The 26,795-nt window shown below is 45.9% G+C and overlaps 1 protein-coding gene, 1 non-coding gene and 1 pseudogene across 3 annotated transcripts in view; all 3 read left to right on the forward strand.

The window, feature by feature from the left end:
* Positions 1-26,795, forward strand: part of LOC118395983 (prickle-like protein 1) — a 73,726-nt gene that overhangs the window by 41,065 nt on the left and 5,866 nt on the right. For both annotated transcript variants that reach the window (XM_035790107.2, XM_035790108.2), the window contains exons 2-5: positions 17,090-17,287; positions 21,086-21,199; positions 22,064-22,201; positions 23,625-23,828. In XM_035790107.2, coding sequence (XP_035646000.1) covers positions 17,108-17,287; positions 21,086-21,199; positions 22,064-22,201; positions 23,625-23,828 — 636 coding nt within the window. In that variant the 5' untranslated portion in view covers positions 17,090-17,107. The remainder of the gene's footprint in view (positions 1-17,089; positions 17,288-21,085; positions 21,200-22,063; positions 22,202-23,624; positions 23,829-26,795) is intronic.
* Positions 56-10,200, forward strand: LOC127908470 (uncharacterized protein DDB_G0271670-like; annotated as a pseudogene).
* Positions 17,319-17,393, forward strand: trnaa-ugc (transfer RNA alanine (anticodon UGC)). Its single transcript has one exon. It is a non-coding gene; the product is annotated as a tRNA-Ala (tRNA).

Below are 26,795 nucleotides of genomic sequence, written 5' to 3' on the forward strand. Positions count from 1 at the left end.
CTGTGTCTGATCCATTGGGTCTAATGCTATCTGAACAGGATCAGTAGTGTGTTTGATGTTCAGCGAGCTGTGTGACAGCAGCATGTGTGTCGGGGAGCGGGTGCAGGCCAGGCGGACACGTGCAGGTGGTCCCTCTCACAGCGCAGGGTAGGCAGGGTCTCTCATACCCATTTGGTCTTGAAATAACACCCCCCTGGGATGGAGGGAGACACAAGGCTTAGCTAGCACTACTTTGAGTTGACATGGGATAGACAGGGCTGTGAGAAACTATTCTTTTAAAGATGATGTCACTGGTATTTGCGTGGTATTTTCAACATTACTAGTTCAACTCATTGTTTCGGTACTATTGGATAGTTGGATAATTTAGGTATTGGATAACGATTTTCTTTTTAATAACACCGTTGATTCAAATGATTTAAAATCTTAAATACTTCTCAGTTTTGAGAATGATTTATGTGTAGGCCAGTGTTTCTTTAAGTGCCAGTGATTTTACAAAGGGGCTGGTTTTATAAAGCGCCAGCAGGTGACTCAGTCCTTATCTGAGTACATGTGTTTTTTTTTTATTGTTTTGAGTTCCACGTTTTATTTGTCGTATGGGATACGCATGGTATACGTTGTCCAACGAAATGCTTACTTACTTGTTTATTGGATTTGAAATCATCTGTTCCACCGATCTTGACTGGAGAAACATCTTGCTTGACGCGCAGAGAAAAACAGACTTGTCTCAATATGAACTGGAGAATCTGAACCTTTTGAACTGAAAATTGGGTTCTCTCTCCAAGTAGACCTATTGTACAACCCAAATAACACCCCATTCCCTATAAAGTGCACTACTTTCGACCAGAACCCTATGGGGCCCTGGTCAAAGTAGTGCACTATATAGGGAATAAGGTGTAATTTGGGACGCTACCCTAGACCCTAACCAGAGTGAGTCGGTGGGTGAGACTGTGCCAAATCAAACATGTACAGTCCAGACATGCTGACAGAGAACCCGTGTGTTGGGGCTGTGGGCTTGTCCATCATTCGTCTCCTTGAGGATGTGAGACAGTAATTCAGACCAGCAGCTGGTTATTTTCCCTATTCTTTTAACAAGGGTTGTTCATCTACTGTACTAGATGGATTCACTGTGTACATCTACACTATATTTGGGGGACATCGTTCAATCAATGAGTTGACAAATACAATACAAAAAATGTCATTGAACTGCGAAGTATGACTCCTGGTTTATTTAGTCTTGTGGGACTGTGTCATTCTCCTTCAATACATCTGCAGAGAACGTGAAGCAGATGTCAGGACACTTGTGGTATCCCATCTATATGTTGGCTGTATGGCAGCACAGATCCTGTTGTTTCCCTCATTCTATGACTGAAGTGTCCTCTACATTGTAATTCATTGCGCATTTAGCATTTCCATAGGAGTCAATAGTCAGTGGTTACCCCAGCAGGGTTTATCTCTATCTATACTCCCAGACTCCACCAACCCACAACACTGTCCCCCTCACCCTGCTCTGTGGGGAGATACCCTACCACCCACTCCCCGCCCGGCTGGGGGTACAAGGTCTCTGTGGGGAGATCAGATATGCATCTGAGGCTCCCAAGGTAAAGCCATGTTAACAAGCACCTTTACAAAAGGCTGTTAAACATTCAAGACTGCAGGGGTCCGGGCCACATCGGCCAGAGGGAGGGGAACACAGGAACTGGCTTACTGTGAGCTAACATTGTAAGAGCTAACTTTTCAACTCTTGAGCTTTGAGAGTTTGTCAGAGAGTTTGTGTGTGTGCTGGATAAGATGGTTTGGTAGTCAGTCGGTAGGTTGAGGAAATTAAATCAATGACATCTGAGGTGAGAATTAGCATACTTGCAGATGATGTTCAGGGAAAGGCATTGAGCTATTGTCTCTGATGGGTAACAAATGTGTTTTTATTTAACTAGGAAGGTTAGTTAAAAACTATTTCTTATTTTACAATGACGGCCTACCCCGGACAATGCTGTGCCAATTGTGCGCCGCCCTATGGGACTCGCAATCACGGCCATGATACAGCCCGGGATCGAACCAGTCTGTAGTGACGCCTCTAGCACTGAAATGCAGTGCCTTAGACTGCTGCACCACTCGGGAGCTATGATCTCTGATGGGTAGCCGGTGAAGTCTGATCTGGCTGTATCTCAGACTTGACATTCTTCTGAGGCAGGTTCTGAAGGGGAAGAAGAATCTTCTTATCTGAGCAAACATCTTTTGCTCTCTTTCTCTCTATCTATCTATCTTCTCTCTATCCACCCCTCTCTGTCTCCCTCTCTCTCTCCCCCTCTCTTTCTCCCTCTCTCTCTCCCCCCTCTCTTTCTCCCTCTCTCTCCCACATCACTTTCTCCCTCATCACTTTCTCTCTCTCTCTCCCTCTCTCTTTATCTTCTCTCTATCCACCCCTCTCTGTCTCCCCCCCTCTCTTTCTCCCTCTCTCTCTCCCCCCCTCTCCCCTCTCTTTATCTTCTCTCTCTCTCCCCCCCTCTCTGTCTCCCCCCTCTCTGTCTCCCCCCTCACTTTCTCTCTCTCTCTCCCCCCTCTCTTTCTCCCTCTCTCTCTCTCCCCCCTCTCTTTCTCCCTCTTTCTCCCCCCTCTCTTTCTCCCTCTCTCTCCCCCTCTCTTTCTCCCTCTCTCCCCCTCTCTTTCTCCCTCTCTCTCTCCCCCTCTCTTTCTCCCTCTCTCTCTCCCCCCTCTCTTTCTCCCTCTCTCTCTCCCCCTCTCTCTCCCTCTCTCTCTCCCCCTCTCTTTATCTTCTCTCTATCCACCCCTCTCTGTCTCCCTCCTCTCTTTCTCCCTCTCTCTCCCCCTCTCTTTATCTTCTCTCTCCCCCTCTCTTTCTCCCTCTCTCTCCCCCCTCTCTTTACCTTCCCTCTCTCTCTCCCCCTCTCTTTACCTTCTCTCTCCCCCTCTCTTTCTCCCTCTCTTTCTCCCTCTCTCTCTCCACCTCTCTTTCTCTCTCCCCCTCTCTTTACCTTCTCTCTCTCTCTCCCCCTCTATCTTCTCTCTCCCCCTCTCTTTCTCCCTCTCTCTCCCCCTCTCTTTGCCTTCTCTCTCTCTCTCTCCCCCCCTCTCTCTTTACCTTCTCTCTCTCTCCCCCCCTCTCTCTCCCCCCCTCTCTTTACCTTCTCTCTCTCTCTCCCCCTCTCTTTCTCCCTCTCTCTCCCCCTCTCTTTACCTTCTCTCTCTCTCTCTCTCCCCCCTCTCTTTACCTTCTCTCTCTCTCTCCCCCCTCTCTTTACCTTCTCTCTCTCTCTCTCTCTCCCCCCTCTCTTTCTCTCTAATGAATGTCATATGTATCCCCCTCTGCGACATAGCATGGCCCATGCTGCTAAAGTCATGTTCTCTCTCTACTTTACTCTGGCTGAACTTTCTCTATAGCCTTAATCTACCCTGAGATACACAACCCACTACTCTCTATATACAGTAGTTAACCTTAATCTACCCTGAGATACACAACCCACTACTCTCTATATACAGTAGTTAACCTTAATCTGCCCTGAGATACACAACCCACTACTCTCTATATACAGTAGTTAACCTTAATCTGCCCTGAGATACACAACCCACTACTCTCTATATACAGTAGTTAACCTTAATCTACCCTGAGATACACAACCCACTACTCTCTATATACAGTAGTTAACCTTAATCTGCCCTGAGATACACAACCCACTACTCTCTATATACAGTAGTTAACCTTAATCTGCCCTGAGATACACAACCCACTACTCTCTATATACAGTAGTTAACCTTAATCTACCCTGAGATACACAACTCACTACTCTCTATATACAGTAGTTAACCTTAATCTGCCCTGAGATACACAACCCACTACTCTCTATATACAGTAGTTAACCTTAATCTACCCTGAGATACACAACCCACTACTCTCTCTCAACAAGGCCACATAGTTTGGGGTTATTTCAACAAACGTAGATACAACAAGAAGGGTCTTATTTTGCACCCTTTTGATTGAAGACAGGTTCTCTTGGTTTGAGGGTCTCTAATCATCATGAATGCAGTAGTTAACATCTTTGGGAGAGAGAGACGGGGGCAGAGAGAAAGACAGACATTGTGGGTCAGATTACACAGCCCCACAAAAATTTCCAAAACAAATCCAATTTTGATAAACTTCCAGATCTATTAGGTGAAATATCAGTGTACCATGACAGCAGCAAGTGACCTGTGTCCACTGTAATGAATACTCAGGGAGAAATAGGTGTAGATTCACGCGCAGGGCATGGCAGGTGTTCATTTCACCTTCACAGAAGGCAGGAATAGTGGTCACAGGCAGGCAATGGTCATACACAGGTAGGCAAACAGGCAGGTGAATCAAAACTAGGACTGAAGGCTATAACTTGTTCCTACAAACGAGCTAAGAAAAGGCTTAGTAGAGTCAAAACAAACAATACCTGACAAAGGCACAAACAGAATGAACTGAACTAAATAAGGAGCTGATGACACCAGGTGAGTAACTAACACAGGTGAAATCAATGAACACAAATGAAAGACAGGGCTACGTTCAAGAACACACGGTTGACTAAGAAAATAAATACAAGACCTTACAGCCACAAGAAAAGGTCAACAAGTTATGAACAAACACCACTGTAAATAGAACCCATATTTATGTTGATTTATTTACCTTTTTGAACTTGTTACAACACTGTATATAGACATCATTTAACATTCTATTCTTTTTTAACTTTTGTGAGTGTAATATTTATTGTTAGTTTCTGATTGTTTATTTCACTTTTATTGATGATCTATTTCACTTGCTTAGGTAATGTAAACATGTTTCCCATGCCAATAAAGCCAGAAAGTCCCCACAATAACAGTAAACGAGCAACTGGGGACATTGTGTTAGTCCCCACAAGGAAAAGGGCTATTTCCTGGGGATTTAGGGTTAAGGTTAGAATTACTGTTATGGTTTAAAAGTTAGGTTTAGGGTTAGGAGTTAGGTTTAGTATTAGGATCAAATCAAATCAAAGTTTATTTGTCACGTGCGCCGAATACAAGTGTAGACCTTACAGTGAAATGCTTAAACAGAGAGTAGCAGCAGCATTAAAGAGGGGTTGAGGGGTGGGGGGAGAGTCACTCACAATGCAAATAGTCCGGGTAGCCATTTGATTACCTGTTCAGTCTTAAAACTGTTGAGAAGCCTTTTTGTCCTAGACTTGGCACTCCGGTACCGCTTGCCATGCGGTAGTAGAGAGAACAGTCTATGACTGGGGTGGCTAGGGTCTTTGACAATGTTTAGGGCCTTCCTCTGACACCACCTGGTGTAGAGGTTCTGGATGGCAGGCAGCTTAGTCCCAGTGATGTACTGGGCCGTACGCACTACCCTCTGTAGTGCCTTGCGGTCGGAGGCCGAGTAATTGCCGTACCAGGCAGTGATGCAAACTGTCAAGATGCTCTCGATGTTGCAGCTGTATAACTTTTTGAGGATCTCAGGACCCATGCCAAATCCTTTTCGTTTCCTGAGGGGGAATAGGCTTTGTTGTGCCCTCTTCACGACTGTCTTGGTGTGTTTGGACCATTCTAGTTTGTTGGTGATGTGGACACCAAGGAAATTGAAGCTCTCAACCTGCTCCTCTACAGCCCCGTCAATGAGAATGGGGGCGTACTCAGTCCTCCTTTTCCTGTAGTCCAAAATCTTCTCTTTAGTCTTGGTTACATTGAGGGATAGGTTGTTATAATGGCACCACCTGGCCAGGTCTCTGACCTCCTCCCTATAGGCTGTCTTGTCACTGTCGGTGATCAGGCCTACCATTGTTGTGTCGTCTGCAAACGTAATGATGGTGTTGGAGTCATGCCTGGCCATGCAGTCATGGGTGAAGAGGGAGTACAGGAAGGGACTGAGCACACACCCCTGGGGGCTCCAGTGTTGAGGATCAGCGTGGCAGATGTGTTGCTACCTACCCTCACCACCTGGGGGCAGCCCATCAGGAAGTCCAGGATCCAGTTGCAGAGGGAGGTGTTTAGTCCCAGGATCCTTAGCTTAGTGATGAGCTTTGAGGGTACTATGGTGTTGAACTCTGAGCTGTAGTCAATGATTAGCATTCTCACATAAGTGTTCCTTTTGTCCAGGTGGGAAAGGGCAGTGTGTAGTGCAATAGAGATTGCATCATCTGTGGGTCTTTTGGGGTTGTATGCAAATTGGAGAGGGTCTAGGGTTTCTGGGATAATGGTGTTGACGTGAGCCATTACCAGCCTTTCAAAGCATTTCATGGCTACGGACGTGAGTGCTACAGGTCTGTAGTCATTTAGGCAGGTTGCCTTTCTGTTCTTGTGCACAGGGACTATGGTGGTCTCCTTGAAACGTGTTGGTATTACATACTCAATCAGGGGCATGTTGAAAATATCAGTGAAGTCACCTGCCAGTTGGTCAGCACATGCCCGGAGCACACGTCCTGATAATCTGTCTGGCCCCGCAGCCTTATGTATGTTGACCTGTTTAAAGGTCTTACTCATGTCGGCTATGGAGAGCGTGATCATACAGTCGTCTGGAACAGCTGATGCTCTCATGCATGCCTCAGTGTTGCTTGCCTCGAAGTGCGCATAGAAGTGATTTAGCTCGTCTGGTAGGCTCGTGTCCCTGGGCAGATCGCGGCTGTGCTTCCCTTTGTAGTCTGTAATAGTTTGCAAGCCCTGCCACATAAGACGAGTGTCGGAGCCGGTGTACTAGGGTCAGGTGTAGGGTTAGGAGTTAGGGTTAGGTTTAGTACTAGGGTTAGAAGACAGGGTTAGGTTTCGTACTAGGGTCAGATGTAGGGTTAGGAGTTAGGGTTAGGTTTAGTACTAGGGTCAGGTTTAGGAGTTAGGTTTAGTATGTGTGTCCTCCCACAAGGTTAGTTGAACAAATCGGTGTGTGTGTGTGTGTGTGTGTGTGTGTGTGTGTGTGTGTGTGTGTGTGTGTGTGTGTGTGTGTGTGTGTGTGTGTGTGTGTGTGTGTGTGTTGTAGGCATGTGGACTGTGCTGCCCTACGGGTGTGTGTGAGTGTTCCTGTCGAGGCCAGGCATGCAGACCATGCATCTCCTGCTGCTATCTCACAGAGACTCGTTACTAAACGAGAACAGGATGCAGAGCAAACAGCTGACTCTTAAACAGTTTGGCCTCTGTTAGTGGAGGGGTGTGTGCGTACCTGTCTGCTTGCATATCTGTCTGTGTTCTGGTCCTCTACTATCACAGTGTTCTGACCCTCTACTATCACAGTGTTCTGACCCTCTACTATCACAGTGTTCTGGTCTTCTACTATCACAGTGTTCTGACCCTCTACTATCACAGTGTTCTGACCCTCTACTATCACAGTGTTCTGGTCCTCTACTGTCACAGTGTTCTGACCTATTACTATCACAGTGTTCTGGTCCTCTACTATCACAGTGTTCTGGTCCTCTACTGTCACAGTGTTCTGACCCATTACTATCACAGTGTTCTGATCCTCTACTATCACAGTGTTCTGGTCCTCTACTATCACAGTGTTCTGATCCTCTACTATCACAGTGTTCTGACCCTCTACTATCACTGTGTTCTGGTCCTCTACTATCACAGTGTTCTGGTCCTCTACTATCACAGTGTTCTGATCCTCTACTATCACAGTGTTCTGATCCTCTACTATCACAGTGTTCTGGTCCTCTACTATCACAGTGTTCTGGTCCTCTACTATCACAGTGTTCTGATCCTCTACTATCACTGTGTTCTTTCTGGTCTACTGTCACGCCTGACTTCTTCAAAAGGCACCAGTCAAGTGTGGCGGCTTTTCTCATGCCTTTTTGTCCTACAAGGCCGTTCAGCGTGCCTGGTACAGCTCAGAGTAGCATTCAGATGGTATGTTACTTCAGACAGGTTGGAACTTTTCAAGTAGTAATAGTGGTAATAGGAAATCACATTTATCAGGCTTACAAAATAGTTGTAATACTGTGGTAGTACAGTAGTAGTACAGTAGTATCACAGTAGTAGTACAGTAGTAACACAGTAGTAGTAGCACAGTAGTAGTAGTAGTGGAAGTACATTAGTAGTACAGTAGTAGTAGCACAGTAGTAGTAGTACAGTAGTAGCACAGTAGTAGTAGTACAGTAGTAGCACAGTAGTAGTACAGTAGGAGCACAGTAGTAGTAGTACAGTAGTAGGAGTACATTAGTAGTACAGCAGTAGTAGTACAGCAGTAGTAGTACAGTAGTAGTTGTAGTACAGTAGTAGCACCGTAGTACTACAGTAGTAGCACAGAAGTAGTACAGTAGTAGCACCGTAGGAGTACAGTAGTAGTACAGTAGTAGCACCAGTAGGAGTACAATAGTAGTAGTACAGTAATAATAGTACAGTATTAGCCCCAGTAGTAGCCCCAGTATTAGCCTCAGTAGTAGCCCCAGTATTAGCCCCAGTATTTGCCCCAGTAGTAGACCCAGTATTAGCCCCAGTAGTAGCCCCAGTAGTAGCCCCTGTATTAGCCCCAGTAGTAGCCCCAGTATTAGCCCCTGTAGTAGTACAGTATTAGCCCCAGTAGTATCCCCAACATTAGCCCCAGCATTAGCCCCAATATTAGTACAGTAGTAGCCCCAGTAGTAGCCCCAGTAGTAGCCCCAGTATTAGCCCCAGTAATAGCCCCTGTAGTAGCCCCTGTAGTAGCCCCAGTATTAGCCCCAGAAGTAGCCCCAGTAGTAGCCCCTTCTGTAGCTCAGTTGGTAGAGCATGGCGCTTGTAACGCCAGGGTAGTGGGTTCGATCCCCGGGACCACCCATACGTAGAATGTATGCACACATGACTGTAAGTCGCTTTGGATAAAAGCGTCTGCTAAATGGCATATATTATTATATTATTATTATATATATTATTATTATATTATTATTATTATTATTATATTATTATTATTATTATTATTATATTATAGCCCCTGTATTAGCCCCAGTAGTAGCCCCAGTAGTAGCCCCAGTAGGAGCCCCAGTAGTAGCCCCAGTAGTAGCCCCAGTAGTAGCCCCAGTATTAGCCCCAGTAGTAGCCCCAGTATTAGCCCCTGAAGTAGCCCCTGTAGTAGCCCCAGTAGTAGCTCCAGTATTAGCCCCAGTAATAGCCCCTGTAGTAGCCCCAGTATTAGCCCCAGTAGTAGCCCCAGTAGTAGCCCCTGTATTAGCCCCAGTAGTAGCCCCAGTAGTAGCCCCTGTATTAGCCCCAGTAGTAGCCCCTGTAGTAGCCCCAGTAGTAGCTCCAGTAGTAGCTCCAGTATTAGCCCCAGTAGTAGCCCCTGTATTAGCCCCAGTAGTAGCCCCAGTAGTAGCCCCAGTAGTAGCCCCTGTAGTAGCCCCTGTATTAGCCCCAGTATTAGCCCCAGTAGTAGCCCCAGTAGTAGCCCCAGTAGGAGCCCCAGTAGGAGCCCCAGTATTAGCCCCAGTAGTAGCCCCTGTAGTAGCCCCTGTAGTAGCCCCAGTATTAGCCCCAGTAGTAGCCCCTGTAGTAGCCCCAGTATTAGCCCCTGAAGTAGCCCCTGTAGTAGCCCCAGTAGTAGCTCCAGTAGTAGCCCCAGTATGAGCCCCTGTATTAGCCCCAGTAGTAGCCCCAGTATTAGCCCCAGTATTAGCCCCAGTATTAGCCCCTGTAGTAGCCCCTGTAGTAGCCCCAGTAGTAGCCCCTGTAGTAGCCCCAGTATTAGCCCCAGTAGTAGCCCCTGTAGTAGCTCCAGTAGTAGCCCCTGTAGTAGCCCCAGTTGTAGCCCCTGTAGTAGCCCCAGTTGTAGCCCCTGTATTAGCCCCAGTATTAGCCCCTGTAGTAGCTCCAGTAGTAGCCCCTGTAGTAGCCCCAGTTGTAGCCCCTGTATTAGCCCCTGTAGTAGCCCCAGTTGTAGCCCCTGTAGTAGCCCCAGTAGTAGCCCCAGTAGTAGCCCCAGTAGTAGCCCCTGTAGTAGCCCCTGTAGTAGCCCCAGTAGTAGCCCCAGTAGTAGCCCCAGTAGTAGCCCCAGTCGTAGCCCCTGTAGTAGCCTCAGTAGTAGCCCCAGTAGTAGCCCCTGTAGTAGCCCCAGTAGTAGCCCCTGTAGTAGCCCCAGTAGTAGCCCCAGTAGTAGCCCCAGTAGTAGCCCTGTAGTAGCCCCAGTAGTAGCCCCTGTAGTAGCCCCAGTAGTAGCCCCAGTAGTAGCCCCAGTAGTAGCCCCAGTAGTAGCCCCTGTATTTCTATCTGTCCGTGTCAGGGTCCACTTGATGGTCCCCATCCCTTTCTCTCTCATCCCTCCATCCTTCTCTCTCTCACCTGTCAGACAGACAGCGCTCTGGCCTCCTCTGATTGACCTCTGTCTCTTCCTTCTATCCATTCCAAAGATGAAAGGATGATTAGAGAGACAGACAGACACCCTCTTCCCTCCATCTCTGAGGCAGGTTGAAAAACAAACAGCCCTGAGGAGAAGAAGAGGGGCGGAGAGATAAACGAAAGAGACTGGTAAAGAGCAGGGGCTTTGGACATTTGCCACATGGCACTGTGATCCATAGGGAGTTGTGTATCCTATAGCCAGGGAGTTGTGTATCCTATAGCCAGGGTTACTGATGTTATACAGACCTCCAGCTGTAGTCAGGGAGTTGTGTATCCTATAGTCAGGGAGTTGTGTATCCTATAGCCAGGGTTACTGTTGTTATACAGACCTCCAGCTGTAGTCAGGGAGTTGTGTATCCTATAGTCAGGGAGTTGTGTATCCTATAGTCAGGGAGTTGTGTATCCTATAGCCAGGGTTACTGTTGTTATACAGACCTCCAGCTGTAGTCAGGGAGTTGTGTATCCTGTAGTCAGGGAGTTGTGTATCCTATAGCCAGGGAGTTGTGTATCCTATAGTCAGGGAGTTGTGTATCCTGTAGTCAGGGAGTTGTGTATCCTATAGCCAGGGAGTTGTGTATCCTATAGCCAGGGAGTTGTGTATCCTATAGTCAGGGAGTTGTGTATCCTATAACCAGGGTTACTGTTGTTAAACAGACCTCCATCTGTAGCCAGGGAGTTGTGTATCCTATAGCCAGGGAGTTGTGTATCCTATAGTCAGGGAGTTGTGTATCCTATAGTCAGGGAGTTGTGTATCCTGTAGTCAGGGAGTTGTGTATCCTATAGCCAGGGAGTTGTGTATCCTATAGCCAGGGAGTTGTGTATCCTATAGCCAGGGAGTTGTGTATCCTATAGCCAGGGAGTTGTGTATCCTATAGCCAGGGAGTTGTGTATCCTATAGCCAGGGAGTTGTGTATCCTATAGCCAGGGAGTTGTGTATCCTATAGTCAGGGAGTTGTGTATCCTGTAGTCAGGGAGTTGTGTATCCTATAGCCAGGGAGTTGTGTATCCTATAGCCAGGGAGTTGTGTATCCTATAGCCAAGGAGTTGTGTATCCTATAGTCAGGGAGTTGTGTATCCTATAGCCAGGGTTACTGTTGTTAAACAGACCTCCATCTGTAGCCAGGGAGTTGTGTATCCTATAGCCAGGGAGTTGTGTATCCTGTAGTCAGGGAGTTGTGTATCCTATAGTCAGGGAGTTGTGTATCCTATAGTCAGGGAGTTGTGTATCCTATAGTCAGGGAGTTGTGTATCCTATAGTCAGGGAGTTGTGTATCCTATAGTCAGGGAGTTGTGTATCCTATAGTCAGGGAGTTGTGTATCCTATAGTCAGGGAGTTGTGTATCCTATAGCCAGGGAGTTGTGTATCCTATAGTCAGGGAGTTGTGTATCCTATAACCAGGGTTACTGTTGTTATACAGACCTCCAGCTGTAGTCAGGGAGTTGTGTATCCTATAGTCAGGGAGTTGTGTATCCTATAGTCAGGGAGTTGTGTATCCTATAGTCAGGGAGTTGTGTATCCTATAGCCAGGGAGTTGTGTATCCTATTGTGTAGTCAGGGAGTTGTGTATCCTATAGCCAGGGAGTTGTGTATCCTATAGTCAGGGAGTTGTGTATCCTATAGTCAGGGAGTTGTGTATCCTATAGCCAGGGAGTTGTGTATCCTATAGTCAGGGAGTTGTGTATCCTATAGTCAGGGAGTTGTGTATCCTATAGTCAGGGAGTTGTGTATCCTATAGCCAGGGAGTTGTGTATCCTTTAGCCAGGGTTACTGTTGTTATACAGACCTCCAGCTGTAGTCAGGGAGTTGTGTATCCTATAGCCAGGGAGTTGTGTATCCTATAGTCAGGGAGTTGTGTATCCTATAGTCAGGGAGTTGTGTATCCTGTAGTCAGGGAGTTGTGTATCCTGTAGCCAGGGAGTTGTGTATCCTATAGCCAGGGAGTTGTGTATCCTATAGCCAGGGAGTTGTGTATCCTATAGTCAGGGAGTTGTGTATCCTATAGACAGGGAGTTGTGTATCCTATAGTCAGTGAGTTGTGTATCCTATAGCCAGGGAGTTGTGTATCCTATAGTCAGGGAGTTGTGTATCCTATAGCCAGGGAGTTGTGTATCCTATAGTCAGGGAGTTGTGTATCCTATAGTCAGGGAGTTGTGTATCCTATAGTCAGGGAGTTGTGTATCCTATAGTCAGGGAGTTGTGTATCCTATAGCCAGGGAGTTGTGTATCCTATAGCCAGGGAGTTGTGTATCCTATAGCCAGGGAGTTGTGTATCCTATAGGCAGGGAGTTGTGTATCCTATAGTCAGGGAGTTGTGTATCCTATAGTCAGGGAGTTGTGTATCCTGTAGCCAGGGAGTTGTGTATCCTATTGCCAGGGAGTTGTGTATCCTATAGCCAGGGAGTTGTGTATCCTATAGGCAGGGAGTTGTGTATCCTATAGTCAGGGAGTTGTGTATCCTATAGTCAGGGAGTTGTGTATCCTATAGCCAGGGAGTTGTGTATCCTATAGCCAGGGAGTTGTGTATCCTATAGCCAGGGAGTTGTGTATCCTATAGTCAGGGAGTTGTGTATCCTATAGTCAGGGAGTTGTGTATCCTATAGCCAGGGAGTTGTGTATCCTATAGCCAGGGAGTTGTGTATCCTATAGTCAGGGAGTTGTGTATCCTATAGTCAGGGAGTTGTGTATCCTATAGCCAGGGAGTTGTGTATCCTATAGCCAGGGAGTTGTGTATCCTATAGTCAGGGAGTTGTGTATCCTATAGTCAGGGAGTTGTGTATCCTGTAGTCAGGGAGTTGTGTATCCTATAGCCAGGGAGTTGTGTATCCTATAGCCAGGGAGTTGTGTATCCTATAGCCAGGGAGTTGTGTATCCTATAGTCAGGGAGTTGTGTATCCTATAGCCAGGGCCAGTTGTTGTATCCTATAGTCAGGGAGTTGTGTATCCTATAGTCAGGGAGTTGTGTATCCTATAGTCAGGGAGTTGTGTATCCTATAGTCAGGAGTTGTGTATCCTATAGCCAGGGAGTTGTGTATCCTATAGCCAGGGAGTTGTGTATCCTATAGCCAGGGAGTTGTGTATCCTATAGTCAGGGTTACTGTTCCTATACAGGGTTACCTCCAGCTGTAGTCAGGGGAGTTGTGTATCCTATAGTCAGGGAGTTGTGTATCCTATAGTCAGGGAGTTGTGTATCCTATAGCCAGGGAGTTGTGTATCCTATAGTCAGGGAGTTGTGTATCCTATAGCCAGGGAGTTGTGTATCCTATAGTCAGGGAGTTGTGTATCCTAGCCTATAGTCCAGGGAGTTGTGTATCCTATAGCCAGGGAGTTGTGTATCCTATAGTCAGGGAGTTGTGTATCCTATAGTCAGGGAGTTGTGTATCCTATAGTCAGGGAGTTGTGTATCCTATAGCCAGGGTTACTGTTGTAAACAGACCTCCATCTGTAGTCAGGGAGTTGTGTATCCTATAGTCAGGGAGTTGTGTATCCTATAGTCAGGGAGTTGTGTATCCTATAGTCAGGGAGTTGTGTATCCTATAGTCAGGGAGTTGTGTATCCTATAGCCAGGGAGTTGTGTATCCTATAGTCAGGGAGTTGTGTATCCTATAGTCAGGGAGTTGTGTATCCTATAGTCAGGGAGTTGTGTATCCTATAGTCAGGGAGTTGTGTATCCTATAGCCAGGGAGTTGTGTGTCCTATAGTCAGGGAGTTGTGTATCCTATAGTCAGGGAGTTGTGTATCCTATAGTCAGGGAGTTGTGTATCCTATAGCCAGGGAGTTGTGTATCCTATAGCCAGGGTTACTGTTGTTATACAGACCTCCAGCTGTAGTCAGGGAGTTGTGTATCCTATAGCCAGGGAGTTGTGTATCCTAGTAGTCCTAGGGGAGTTGTGTATCCTATAGTCAGGGAGTTGTGTATCCTGTAGTCAGGGAGTTGTGTATCCTATAGCCAGGGAGTTGTGTATCCTATAGCCAGGGAGTTGTGTATCCTATAGCCAGGGAGTTGTGTATCCTATAGTCAGGGAGTTGTGTATCCTATAGTCAGGGAGTTGTGTATCCTATAGTCAGGGAGTTGTGTATCCTATAGTCAGGGAGTTGTGTATCCTATAGTCAGGGAGTTGTGTATCCTATAGCCAGGGAGTTGTGTATCCTATAGTCAGGGAGTTGTGTATCCTATAGTCAGGGAGTTGTGTATCCTATAGCCAGGGAGTTGTGTATCCTATAGTCAGGGAGTTGTGTATCCTATAGTCAGGGAGTTGTGTATCCTATAGCCAGGGAGTTGTGTATCCTATAGGCAGGGAGTTGTGTATCCTATAGTCAGGGAGTTGTGTATCCTATAGTCAGGGAGTTGTGTATCCTGTAGCCAGGGAGTTGTGTATCCTATAGCCAGGGAGTTGTGTATCCTATAGCCAGGGAGTTGTGTATCCTATAGTCAGGGAGTTGTGTATCCTATAGTCAGGGAGTTGTGTATCCTATAGCCAGGGAGTTGTGTATCCTATAGCCAGGGAGTTGTGTATCCTATAGCCAGGGAGTTGTGTATCCTATAGTCAGGGAGTTGTGTATCCTATAGTCAGGGAGTTGTGTATCCTATAGTCAGGGAGTTGTGTATCCTATAGTCAGGGAGTTGTGTATCCTATAGTCAGGGAGTTGTGTATCCTATAGTCAGGGAGTTGTGTATCCTATAGTCAGGGAGTTGTGTATCCTATAGTCAGGGAGTTGTGTATCCTATAGTCAGGGAGTTGTGTATCCTGTAGTCAGGGAGTTGTGTATCCTATAGCCAGGGAGTTGTGTATCCTATAGCCAGGGAGTTGTGTATCCTATAGTCAGGGAGTTGTGTATCCTATAGTCAGGGAGTTGTGTATCCTATAGTCAGGGGTCAGGGAGTTGTGTATCCTATAGTCAGGGAGTTGTGTATCCTATAGTCAGGGAGTTGTGTATCCTATAGTCAGGGAGTTGTGTATCCTATAGTCAGGGAGTTGTGTATCCTATAGCCAGGGAGTTGTGTATCCTATAGCCAGGGAGTTGTGTATCCTATAGCCAGGGAGTTGTGTATCCTATAGCCAGGGAGTTGTGTATCCTATAGTCAGGGAGGGTAGTTGTGTATCCTATAGTCAGGGAGGGAGTTGTGTATCCTATAGTCAGGGAGTTGTGTATCCTATAGCCAGGGAGTTGTGTATCCTATAGCCAGGGAGTTGTGTATCCTATAGCCAGGGTTACTGTTGTTAAACAGACCTCCATCTGTAGCCAGGGAGTTGTGTATCCTATAGCCAGGGAGTTGTGTATCCTATAGTCAGGGTTACTGTTGTTATACAGACCTCCAGCTGTAGTCAGGGAGTTGTGTATCCTATAGTCAGGGAGTTGTGTATCCTATATTCAGGGAGTTGTGTATCCTATAGTCAGGGAGTTGTGTATCCTATAGTCAGGAAGTTGTGTATCCTATAGTCAGGAAGTTGTGTATCCTATAGCCAGGGAGTTGTGTATCCTATAGCCAGGGAGTTGTGTATCCTATAGTCAGGGAGTTGTGTATCCTATAGTCAGGGAGTTGTGTATCCTATAGCCAGGGTTACTGTTGTTAAACAGACCTCCATCTGTAGCCAGGGAGTTGTGTATCCTATAGTCAGGGTTGTGTATCCTATAGTCAGGGAGTTGTGTATCCTATAGTCAGGGAGTTGTGTATCCTATAGCCAGGGAGTTGTGTATCCTATAGCCAGGGAGTTGTGTATCCTATAGCCAGGGAGTTGTGTATCCTATAGCCAGGGAGTTGTGTATCCTATAGCCAGGGAGTTGTGTATCCTATAGTCAGGGAGTTGTGTATCCTATAGTCAGGGAGTTGTGTATCCTATAGTCAGGGAGTTGTGTATCCTATAGTCAGGGAGTTGTGTATCCTATAGCCAGGGAGTTGTGTATCCTATAGCCAGGGAGTTGTGTATCCTATAGTCAGGGAGTTGTGTATCCTATAGTCAGGGAGTTGTGTATCCTATAGCCAGGGAGTTGTGTATCCTATAGTCAGCCAGGAGTTGTGTATCCTATAGCCAGGGTTGTTGTGTATCCTATAGCCAGGGTTACTGTTGTTATACAGACCTCCAGCTGTAGTCAGGGAGTTGTGTATCCTATAGCCAGGGAGTTGTGTATCCTATAGCCAGGAGTTGTGTATCCTATAGCCAGGGAGTTGTGTATCCTATAGCCAGGGAGTTGTGTATCCTATAGTCAGGGAGTTGTGTATCCTATAGCCAGGGAGTTGTGTATCCTATAACCAGGGTTAGTTGTTATCCTAGACCTCCAGCTGTAGTCAGGGGTTAGTTGTTATACAGACCTCCAGCTCAGGGAGTTGTGTATCCTATAGTCAGGGAGTTGTGTATCCTATAGTCAGGGAGTTGTGTATCCTATAGCCAGGGAGTTATGTATCCTATATCCAGGGAGTTGTGTATCCTATAGCCAGGGAGTTGTGTATCCTATAACCAGGGTTACTGTTGTTATACAGACCTCCAGCTGTAGTCAGGGAGTTGTGTATCCTATAGTCAGGGAGTTGTGTATCCTATAGTAAGGGAGTTGTGTATCCTGTAGTCAGGGAGTTGTGTATCCTATAGTCAGGGAGTTGTGTATCCTATAGCCAGGGAGTTGTGTATCATATAACCAGGGTTACTGTTGTTATACAGACCTCACTTTAAGTTCCATCCCCACAATGAACCCTGGACCATATGTACTACTGTATGTGGATGATGTATCTATCACTGCCTTGAGTAAAACATCTCCCCTCTCTCTCTCCCTCTCCCTCTCCCTCTGCAGTAGAAGGCGTGGTGTGTGATGAACCTAGAGAGTGCGTGTGGTTACCAGGTCGGGGCGCGGAGCCCGCGGGAAGTGATGGAGCAGAAAGTCCAAGGTCAGCTGAACTTTGGCTTCCAGAGGAGTTCCACGTCAGACGACGACTCAGGGTGTGCCCTGGAAGAGTACGCCTGGGCACCGCCTGGCCTCAGACCCGAACTGGTGAGATGCCCCCAAATATACAACTCAACAGGGTCCCGTGTAGCTCAGTTGGTAGAGCATGGCACTTGCAATGCCAGAGTTGTGGGTTCGATTTCCACGGGGACCAGTAAATTCAAATTAAATTATTACAAATATTTAATTTTCATGAAATCGCAAGTGCAATATAGCAAAACACATCTTAACCTGTTAATCCACCTGGTGTGTCAGATTTCAATGAAGCTTTATGGTGAAAGCATAACAAGCGTTTATGTAAGAACATCTCTCTCAGTAGACAAACTATTACAAACAGCTAGCAGCCAAATAGATTGGTCACGAAAATCAGAAAAGCAATAAATTAAATCACTTACCTTTGATGCTCTTCAGATGTTTGCACTCACGAGACTCCCAGTTACACAATATATGTTCCTATTGTTCCATAAAGATCATTTTTATATCCAAAATACCTCCATTTGTTTGGCTCGTTATGTTCAGAAATCCACAGGCTCGAGCGGTCACATCATCGCAGACGAAAATTCCAAATAGTATCCGTAAAGTGCGTAGAAAGATGTCAAATGTTTTTATAATCAATCCTCAGGTCGGTTTTACAATATATAATCGATAATATGTCAACCGGAATGTAGCTTCTTCCATAGGCAGAGAAGCTAGAAAAGGAATGGTTGATATCCCTTTAAATGGAGAAAAGGCGGAACATGAAAAACAGCACTTCTGCTGGCACCCAGTCATCCACTGAAAAATACTGCCCCCTACACTCAAGAAGTTTAACAAACTATAGTTTTGGCAAATCGGTTAGGACATCTACTTTATGCATGACACAAGCCATTTTTCCAACAATTGTTTCAGACAGATTATTTCACTTGTAATTCACTGTATCACAATTCCAGTGGGTCAGAAGTTGACTGTGCCTTTAAACAGCTTGGAAAATTCCAGAAAATGTTGTCATGGTGTTAGAAGCTTCTGATAGGCTAATTGACCTAATTTGAGTCAATTGGAGGTGTACCTGTGGATGTATTTCAAGGCCTACCTTCAAACTCAGCACCTTTTTGCTTGACATCATGGGAAAATCAAAAGAAATCAGCCAAGACCTCAGAAAAAAATTCTAGACCACCACAAGTCTGGTTCATCGTTGGGAGCAAATTCCAAATGCCTGAAGGTACCACGTTCATCTGTATAAACAATAACAATAATATGCAAGTATAAACACCATGGGACCACGCAGCCATCATACCGCTCAGGAAGGAGGCACATTCTGTCTCCTAGAGATGAATGTACGTTGGTGCGAAAAATGCAAATCAATCCCAGAACAACAGCAAAGGACCTTGTGAAGATGGAGGAAACAGGTACAAAAGTATCTATATCCACAGTAAAACAGCAAAATGAGTCCTGTACCGACACTATATACCTATACTAACCTGAACAGTCCCTCAGCAAGGAAGAAGCCACTGCTCCAAAACCGCCATAAAAACGCCAGACTGCAGTTTGTAGCTGCACATGGGGACAAAGATCGTACTTTTTGGAGAAATGTCCTCTGGTCTGATGAAACAAAAACAGAACTGTTTGGCTATAATGACCATCGTTATGTTTGGAGGAAAAAGGGAGGGGCTTGCAAGCCAAAGAACACCATCCCAACTGTGAAGCACAGGGGTGGCAGAATCATGTTGTGGGGGTGTTTTGCTGCAGGAGGGACTGGTGCACCTCACAAAATAGATCACTTAATGAGAAAGGAAAATAATGTGGATATATTGGAGCAACATCTCAAGACATCAGTCAGGAAGTTAAAGCTTGGTCGCAAATTGGTCTTTCAAATGGACAATGACCCCAAGCATACTTCCAAAGTCGTGGCAAAATGGCTTGAAGATAACAAAGTCAAGGTATTGGAGTGGCCATCACAAAGCCCTGACCTCAAACCTTTTGAAAATTTGTGGGCAGAACTGAAAAAGCATGTGTGAGCAAAGAGGCCTACAAACCTGAATCAGTTACACCAGCTCTGTCAGGAGGAATGGGCCAAAATTCACCCAACTTATTGTGGAAGGCTACCCGAAACGTTTGACCCAAGTTAAACAATTTAAAGGCAATGCAACCAAATACTAATTGAGTGTATGTAAACTTCTGACCCACTGGGAATGTGATGAAGTAAAAGCCGAAATAAATAATTCTCTCTACTATCATTCTGACATTTCACATTGTTAAAATAAAGTGGTGATCCTAACTGACCTAAGACGGGGAATTTTTACTCTAATTAAATGTCAGGAATTGTGAGAACTGAGTTTAAATGTACTTGCCTAAGGTGTAGGAAACTTCTGACTTAAACTGTATATGCAATATAACCCATGACCTTGCCGTGTCTAGTGTCATGCTCTTACCAACTGAGCCACATTAGCCCATATAGAAGGACCCATAAACACATTTGGCTCGTTTAGATAGGAGCTGAGAAACACCATAGTAGCTTTCTTTGTCATTATTTTCCTCGTCATAACTCCATTAGGCATATTGCCAGGCCTCGTCGGGTTATTGGGGTGGTGAGCAGGGCAGAGGTATTCTTGTCACCCTGAAACCGGACAAAGCTGCTCGTCTCTAACTGTCGCTGTGGCACTTTGACCCTAAGGGCCACTGGCCTGGCTACTACATTGCCCCTCGGGGCAGTTGACAGCAACTGAAGGCTACATTAGGAGGGAGGGTCATGACTGCTACCAGATAAAAGGTTGGGATGTTCTTGTCTCCTGTTTAGAAGGGGTTTCCTGCTGCTCGGCCCATCTCTGGGAATTGCAATTGACCCCCACAATCCTCAGTGTTGAGCTGTCGTAAATGATGCACATTTCATGCTGCGGTTACTCCTGCATCCACCTCCCTCGGTCAGGGCCGAAGAGCAGTAAGATGACTGACCTCCAGGGCTGTGTGTTTCTCCACTGTAATGTGCACAACAGGGCCGTTCAACAGAATAGTGGCTGTAAAGGCATTACAGTTGACCCAGGCATTTACACACAAAAGGGGGCTGTTTATTTGGAGGCTTCAGAGCCTGGGTCTCTTGTTGCTTCAGCCCCCCCCCCCCCTTCATTGCTTCCATGTGTGCTGTTTAAAGGGAGGTAGAGGGGGATAGAGAGTGGGGGGAGTAAGGGAAGAAAGGGAGAGAGACAGAGGGAGAGAAGGAAGGGAAGGTAGTTGGGAGAGTGCCACATAACACAAGTGGACCCTTTTTGTGAACGAGCCTGTAAAAGGCAGCTGTGGCGAGGTCCCCTCCAAGCTAAACCTAGTGTTGCCAGCAACCAGCGGGATGGGGGGACCGATCCACATCTAAAGGCCTCCTCCTGCATCTGATCTGTCAGATCTCTACTAATCACCAGCAGACTTTTCCATGCCAGAGTTTGTAATATATATATATATATATACACATCCTGTCTCAGTGTATTTGGGGTGGTGCTTGACAAGTCTGCCTGTCTCAAACAATGGAGCCCTCCACTATGCTCACTTTTCAGGTAGGGACACACACGCACACAGCCCATTATTCAGGGACAGGCTTAGCTGGTATTATCATTTCTAATGTGCTGAATAACATTTATCTGGGCCAGTGAAATAGTTTAAGAGAAATCTGGGAAGTTGCTCCTCCGTTCGACAGGGAGCTAGGATCCGGTCAGGGCAGTTTTTATATTCTCCATTAAGAACATGTTACTTCACAGTATAGACAACGCTTCAGGGTAATTGTGTGTGGTAGGTGTAAGCATGGTGCTACCAAAGGATCAAATACACAATGTGTGTGTGTGTGTGTGTGTGTCTACCATCTGTCTTCTGCTCTGTGTGCTCCAGGTCCAGTTGTATTTCTCCTGTCTGCCTGAGGACAAGGTTCCTTACGTTAACAGTCCTGGAGAGAAGTTCAGAATCAAACAGCTCCTCTATCAGCTGCCTCCACATGACAACGAGGTAAGGAAAAGGCCCCAAAAGAGTGTGGTTGTACATGCATGGGTGTGTGTAGTTCATATAAACTGTGTGTACGCTGTTTGTGTACGCGTGTGTGTGTGTGTGTGCCATAAAATGCATCCCAGCATGCCCTCTCATTAAAGGCGTCGTAACAGGGCAGGTCTCACAGCAGGACAGCACCCACCATCCATCCATCCATCCATCCATCTATCCCCTTTCCCAGACTCAATGTTGTTTGAAGATGTGTCCGACCCTCGTCCTTCCCTGCCTTGCAGTAAACCTCTGTTTAAGACCACCTTACCACCTACCAGGGTTGGAGTCAATTCCATTCCAAGGCAGGAAATAAATGGAAAGTCCAATCCTCCAAGCAATGACATTTCATTTGACTTCCAGTTTACTGGAAGCTCCATGCCATTCTGTGATAGGGGACTTGGCATTCACGTTATCACCATCAGAGTCTTTAGTCCCTTGATCCAACGCTGGGTCACAGACTGTCATGCCCTGGGTACAGTAAGCCCTTTGACTATGATTTGATGATGTTTGCTGACAGCCCCCACCAGCATGGTTCCTGTCATAGTCTTTCTGGGGACAGACCAGTGGGATAGGAGACGCTGCTGAAAGACGTCCTTTATATGTGCCACCATCGCAGTGACATCACAGCCTGAGCCAGAGCTGCTTCTCTTTGTGGTTCTTCCCCTCGTGATTCCACTCTAAACACAACCCCTGTAAAACGTCTGCTTTCTCTTGGTAACGGTTTGAGGAGAGAGATATCAAAACAACAGTTGTCACTCTCTGCTTTCTGTTGTACAATTAAAGTCCACTTTGGACAATGTTTAACGAAGGCCTGTCTTCTTTCACTCCCTTCAGGGCCGCTACTGTCAGTCTCTCAGTGAGGAGGAGAAGAAGGAGCTCCACATGTTCAGTGTCCAGAGGAAGAAGGAGGCGCTGGGGAGGGGCTCTCTCAAACTCCTGCCCCGGGACCTGCTACACAGCGTCTGTGAACATGTATGTCCCCTCTCGCACCTCAGTTCCTAACAGGAACATTTTCACATGGGACACATAAACCAACGGGTAGATGGGGAATTTAAGGTAACATACCGGTCAAATGTTTTACAACACTTACTCATTCAAGGGTTTTTCTTTATTTTTACTATTATCTACATTCTTGAATAATAGTGAAGAGATCAAAACTATGAAATAACACATATGGAATCATGTAGTAACCAAAAAAGTGTTTAACAACTCAAAATATATTTTATTCTTTAGTAGTACACATGATTCAAACGCCACCCTTTGCCTTGATGACAGCTTTCCACACACTTGGCATTCTCTCAACCAGCTTCACCTGGAAGATGTAGAAGATGTACAATGTAAAAAATAAAGAAAAACCCTTGATTGAGTAGATGTTCCAAAGCTTTTGACTGGTATTGTATGTAACAGTTTGCTTAGTTATAGGAACTGTTGTAAGCCATATAACCCAATTACACGACTATTGAGAAGCGAAAAGCAGAACTATCTGTAGCCTGTGCTTCACTAGAAGAGTCCGTAGAACCTCCTCTTCCTCTGTGTTGTATGTCAACCATGCTATGTAAGAGATCCCTAAACATATGGTGGTTTTGCAGCGATCGGAAATCTAAAAAGCCTCTCAGAGTTGGAGTGTAGCTCCAGTGGGTTGACTGACTCTGTGCTCTGCTCGATCCTCAGTGTTTTATTTAGTGTACTTACAAATGGGGCCTGAGCAGCCCGGGGGATGACTATTAAGCTTGGTCAAAACACAGCTCTGCTCTGCAGTGGCTCTCCCTGCTGTAAACTGTTAATGTGATGTTGTTTGTAGTCCCAGTGTTAAAGCACTGCCTGTGTCCTCACATGACACACACAGATAAACCGAGAGGAACAACCCAACTGCAGAGGGACCGTAGTCGACCAGTTAGCACCACGGTCAGAATTCCCACCAGATGCCATGTTATGAACTGTACTGATGCGGTCCCTCACAGATGGAAGGGAGTTGGTCACGTATCTCAACCCTCCTCTCTCCAGTAGGGAATGGGGACAGGGGGACTTAGTGGCCATATGATACCCTAGTTAGTATACAGGGCTGAGGCCATGCTGTAGGATTAGATAGGATAGCCACACACTCCAGACTGGAAGTTACATAACTAGGGCATTTGGCCATAATTGTTGACATGTTTTCACTGTGCAGTCAACCACACATTTAACTAGTAATGAAATTCATGTTTTTTTTAAAGTCAGCACTTAAAAAATGACAATATGCCATTTTTCCTGGTAATTTCAATGAAATGTATAAACCCATTGATTCTTGAAGAATAACTTCCCTAATGAGCTTAATGCAATAATACAGTAGAAAATATCTAGTTTTAGAGTGAAACTGTGTTCTTTATGGATGTCCCTTGTGTGGATTTCATCACAGTGTGGGGAGAGCATCAACGGAGGGGAGATGACGGTTTTTGCATCCAGAGCGGGTCCTGGGCTGGCCTGGCACCCAGCATGCTTTACGTGCTCCACGTGTAGTGAGCTGCTGGTTGACCTCATCTACTTCTACCAGGATGGGAAGATCCACTGTGGCCGACACCACGCAGAGCTGCTCAAGCCACGCTGCTCTGCCTGCGACGAGGTGAGTGTGGAGATGCACTGTGGCCGACGCCAGAACGGAGTTGAGCGGTTGGAAATCTCGCTCATTCCAACCGCTTCGCTAAAAACCATCCTGCGCTCACAGGAACAAAAACAGTCCTGCGCTCACAGGATCAAAAACCGTCCTGCGCTCACAGGAACAAAAACCGTCCTGCGCTCACAGGAACAAAAACCATCCTGCGCTCACAGGAACAAAAACCATCCTGCGCTCACGGGAACAAAAACCATCCTGCGCTCACAGGAACAAAAACCATCCTGCGCTCACAGGAACAAAAACCGTCCAAAAACCATCCTGCGCTCACGGGAACAAAAACCGTCCTGCGCTCACAGGAACAAAAACCGTCCTGCGCTCACAGGAACAAAAACCATCCTGCGCTCACAGGAACAAAAACCATCCTGCGCTCACGGGAACAAAAACTTGTCTTGCGCTCACAGGAATAAATTTAAAAAAATGCCACTACAAATTCGCTACATTCATTAAAATCACAATCATACAGTGGTGGAAAAGGTTCCTCATTGTCATACTTGAGTAAAAGTACAGAAACCTTAAAATTTACTCACGTAAAAGTCATCCAGTAAAATACTACTTGAGTAAAAGTCATCCAGTAAAATACTACTTGAGTAAAAGTCGAAAAGTATTTGGTTTTAAAAATATACTTAAGTATAAAAAGTAAATGCAATTGCAAAAATATACTTAACTATCAAAAGTAGAAATCATTTAAAATTCCTTATATTAAGCAAACCAGACGGCACCATTTTCATGTTTTGTTTATTTACGTATAGCCAGGGGCACACTTCAACACTCAGACATCATTTACAAATTAAATGTGTTTACTGAGTCCGCCAGATCAGAGGCAGTAGGGATGCCCGGGGATGTTCTCTGTTTACTGAGTCCGCCAGATCAGAGGCAGTAGGGATGCCCGGGGATGTTCTGTTTACTGAGTCCGCCAGATCAGAGGCAGTAGGGATGACCGGGGATGTTCTCTGTTTAGTGAGTCTGAATGATCAGAGGCAGTAGGGATGCCCGGGGATGTTCTCTGTTTACTGAGTCCGCCAGATCAGAGGCAGTAGGGATGCCCGGGGATGTTCTATGTTTACTGAGTCGGCCAGATCAGAGGCAGTAGGGATGCCCAGGGATGTTCTCTGTTTAGTGAGTCTGAATGATCAGAGGCAGTAGGGATGCCTGGGGATGTTCTCTGTTTTGTGAGTCCGCCAGATCAGAGGCGGTAGGGATGACCTCTGTTTACTGAGTCCGCCAGATCAGAGGCAGTAGGGATGCCCGGGGATGTTCTCTGTTTACTGAGTCCGCCAGATCAGAGGCAGTAGGGATGCCCGGGGATGTTCTCTTGATAAGTGTGTGAATTAGACCATTTTCCTGTCCTGCTAAGCATTCAAACTGTACTTTTGGGTGTCAGTGAAAATGTATGGAGTAAAAAATACATTATTTTCTTTAGGAATGTAGTAAAGTAAAAGTTGTCCAAAATGATAAATAGTACAGATACCCCCCCAAAAAACATGTAGTTCTTTAAAAGCATGTTTTTACTTTACACCACTGCAATTTAACCAACAACCATCTATTTTTGTGACCTACCATTTGTTTTCGGGAACCAAAACATATGGATTTATACAAACATGGAAAAGTTCATGTAAGAAGCTCACATCATTTCAAATAAGCTACATGTTTATTTTTTTTTAACCTTTAACTAGGTAAGTCAGTTTAGAACGAATTCTTATTTACAATGACGGCCTACACTGGTCAACGCAGGGACAATTGTGCGCCGCCCTATGGGACTCAATCACAGCCTTGATATTAAACAGCATATAAAACACTACATAGGTCAGGAGCCAGACAGGGAGCCTAAGAAGGAACGGAAATGAATTATTTAGGCTATATTATATCAATTATTTCAAGGCTATAGCCTACAAAGAAATACATTCTGAAGCATTTGCGAGCGACACTAGGCTGGTAGGGACATAAAGCGCTCAGCATTTAAACATTTCGTTCTATTAAATTATTATAGTCTATAAATTGCGCATGTAGGCTGTGATTTACTTAGAATGAAATACAAATTAAACGAAAAATGCCTTATTAGGCTCAGCCTCCAGTGCCTTTGAATTCATTTTTAGAAACACAAGTTTGTCCAGAGTCTGTGGCTTCAGGCTCATGCTATTGTGCCTAGAGAGCCGACCAGCAGTGGTGAATATCCTCTCCAGACTTGCAAAGTCACTGGCTATAGCAGCACACAAGGAGACTAGAAGCAAGGGGCTATAGCAGCACACAAGGAGACTAGAAGCAAGGGGCTATAGCAGCACACAAGGAGACTAGAAGCAAGGGGCTAGACTAGAAGCAAGGGGCTATAGCAGCACACAAGGAGACTAGAAGCAAGGGGCTATAGCAGCACACAAGGAGACTAGAAGCAAGGGGTTATAGCAGCACACAAGGAGACTAGAAGCAAGGGGCTATAGCAGCACACAAGGAGACTAGAAGCAAGGGGCTATAGCAGCACACAAGGAGACTAGAAGCAAGGGGCTATAGCAGCACACAAGTAGACTAGAAGCAAGGGGCTATAGCAGCACACAAGGAGACTAGAAGCAAGGGGCTATAGCAGCACACAAGGAGACTAGAAGCAAGGGGCTATAGCAGCACACAAGGAGACTAGAAGCAAGGGGCTATAGCAGCACACAAGGAGACTAGAAGCAAGGGGTTATAGCAGCACACAAGGAGACTAGAAGCAAGGGGCTATAGCAGCACACAAGGAGACTAGAAGCAAGGGGCTATAGCAGCACACAAGGAGACTAGAAGCAAGGGGCTATAGCAGCACACAAGTAGACTAGAAGCAAGGGGCTATAGCAGCACACAAGGAGACTAGAAGGGGCTATAGCAGCAACAAGGAGACTAGAAGCAAGGGACTAGAAGCAAGGGTTATAGCAGCACACAAGGAGACTAGAA

This window comes from Oncorhynchus keta, chromosome 17 (assembly GCF_023373465.1).
Source record: "Oncorhynchus keta strain PuntledgeMale-10-30-2019 chromosome 17, Oket_V2, whole genome shotgun sequence".
Classification (NCBI taxonomy): domain Eukaryota; kingdom Metazoa; phylum Chordata; class Actinopteri; order Salmoniformes; family Salmonidae; genus Oncorhynchus; species Oncorhynchus keta.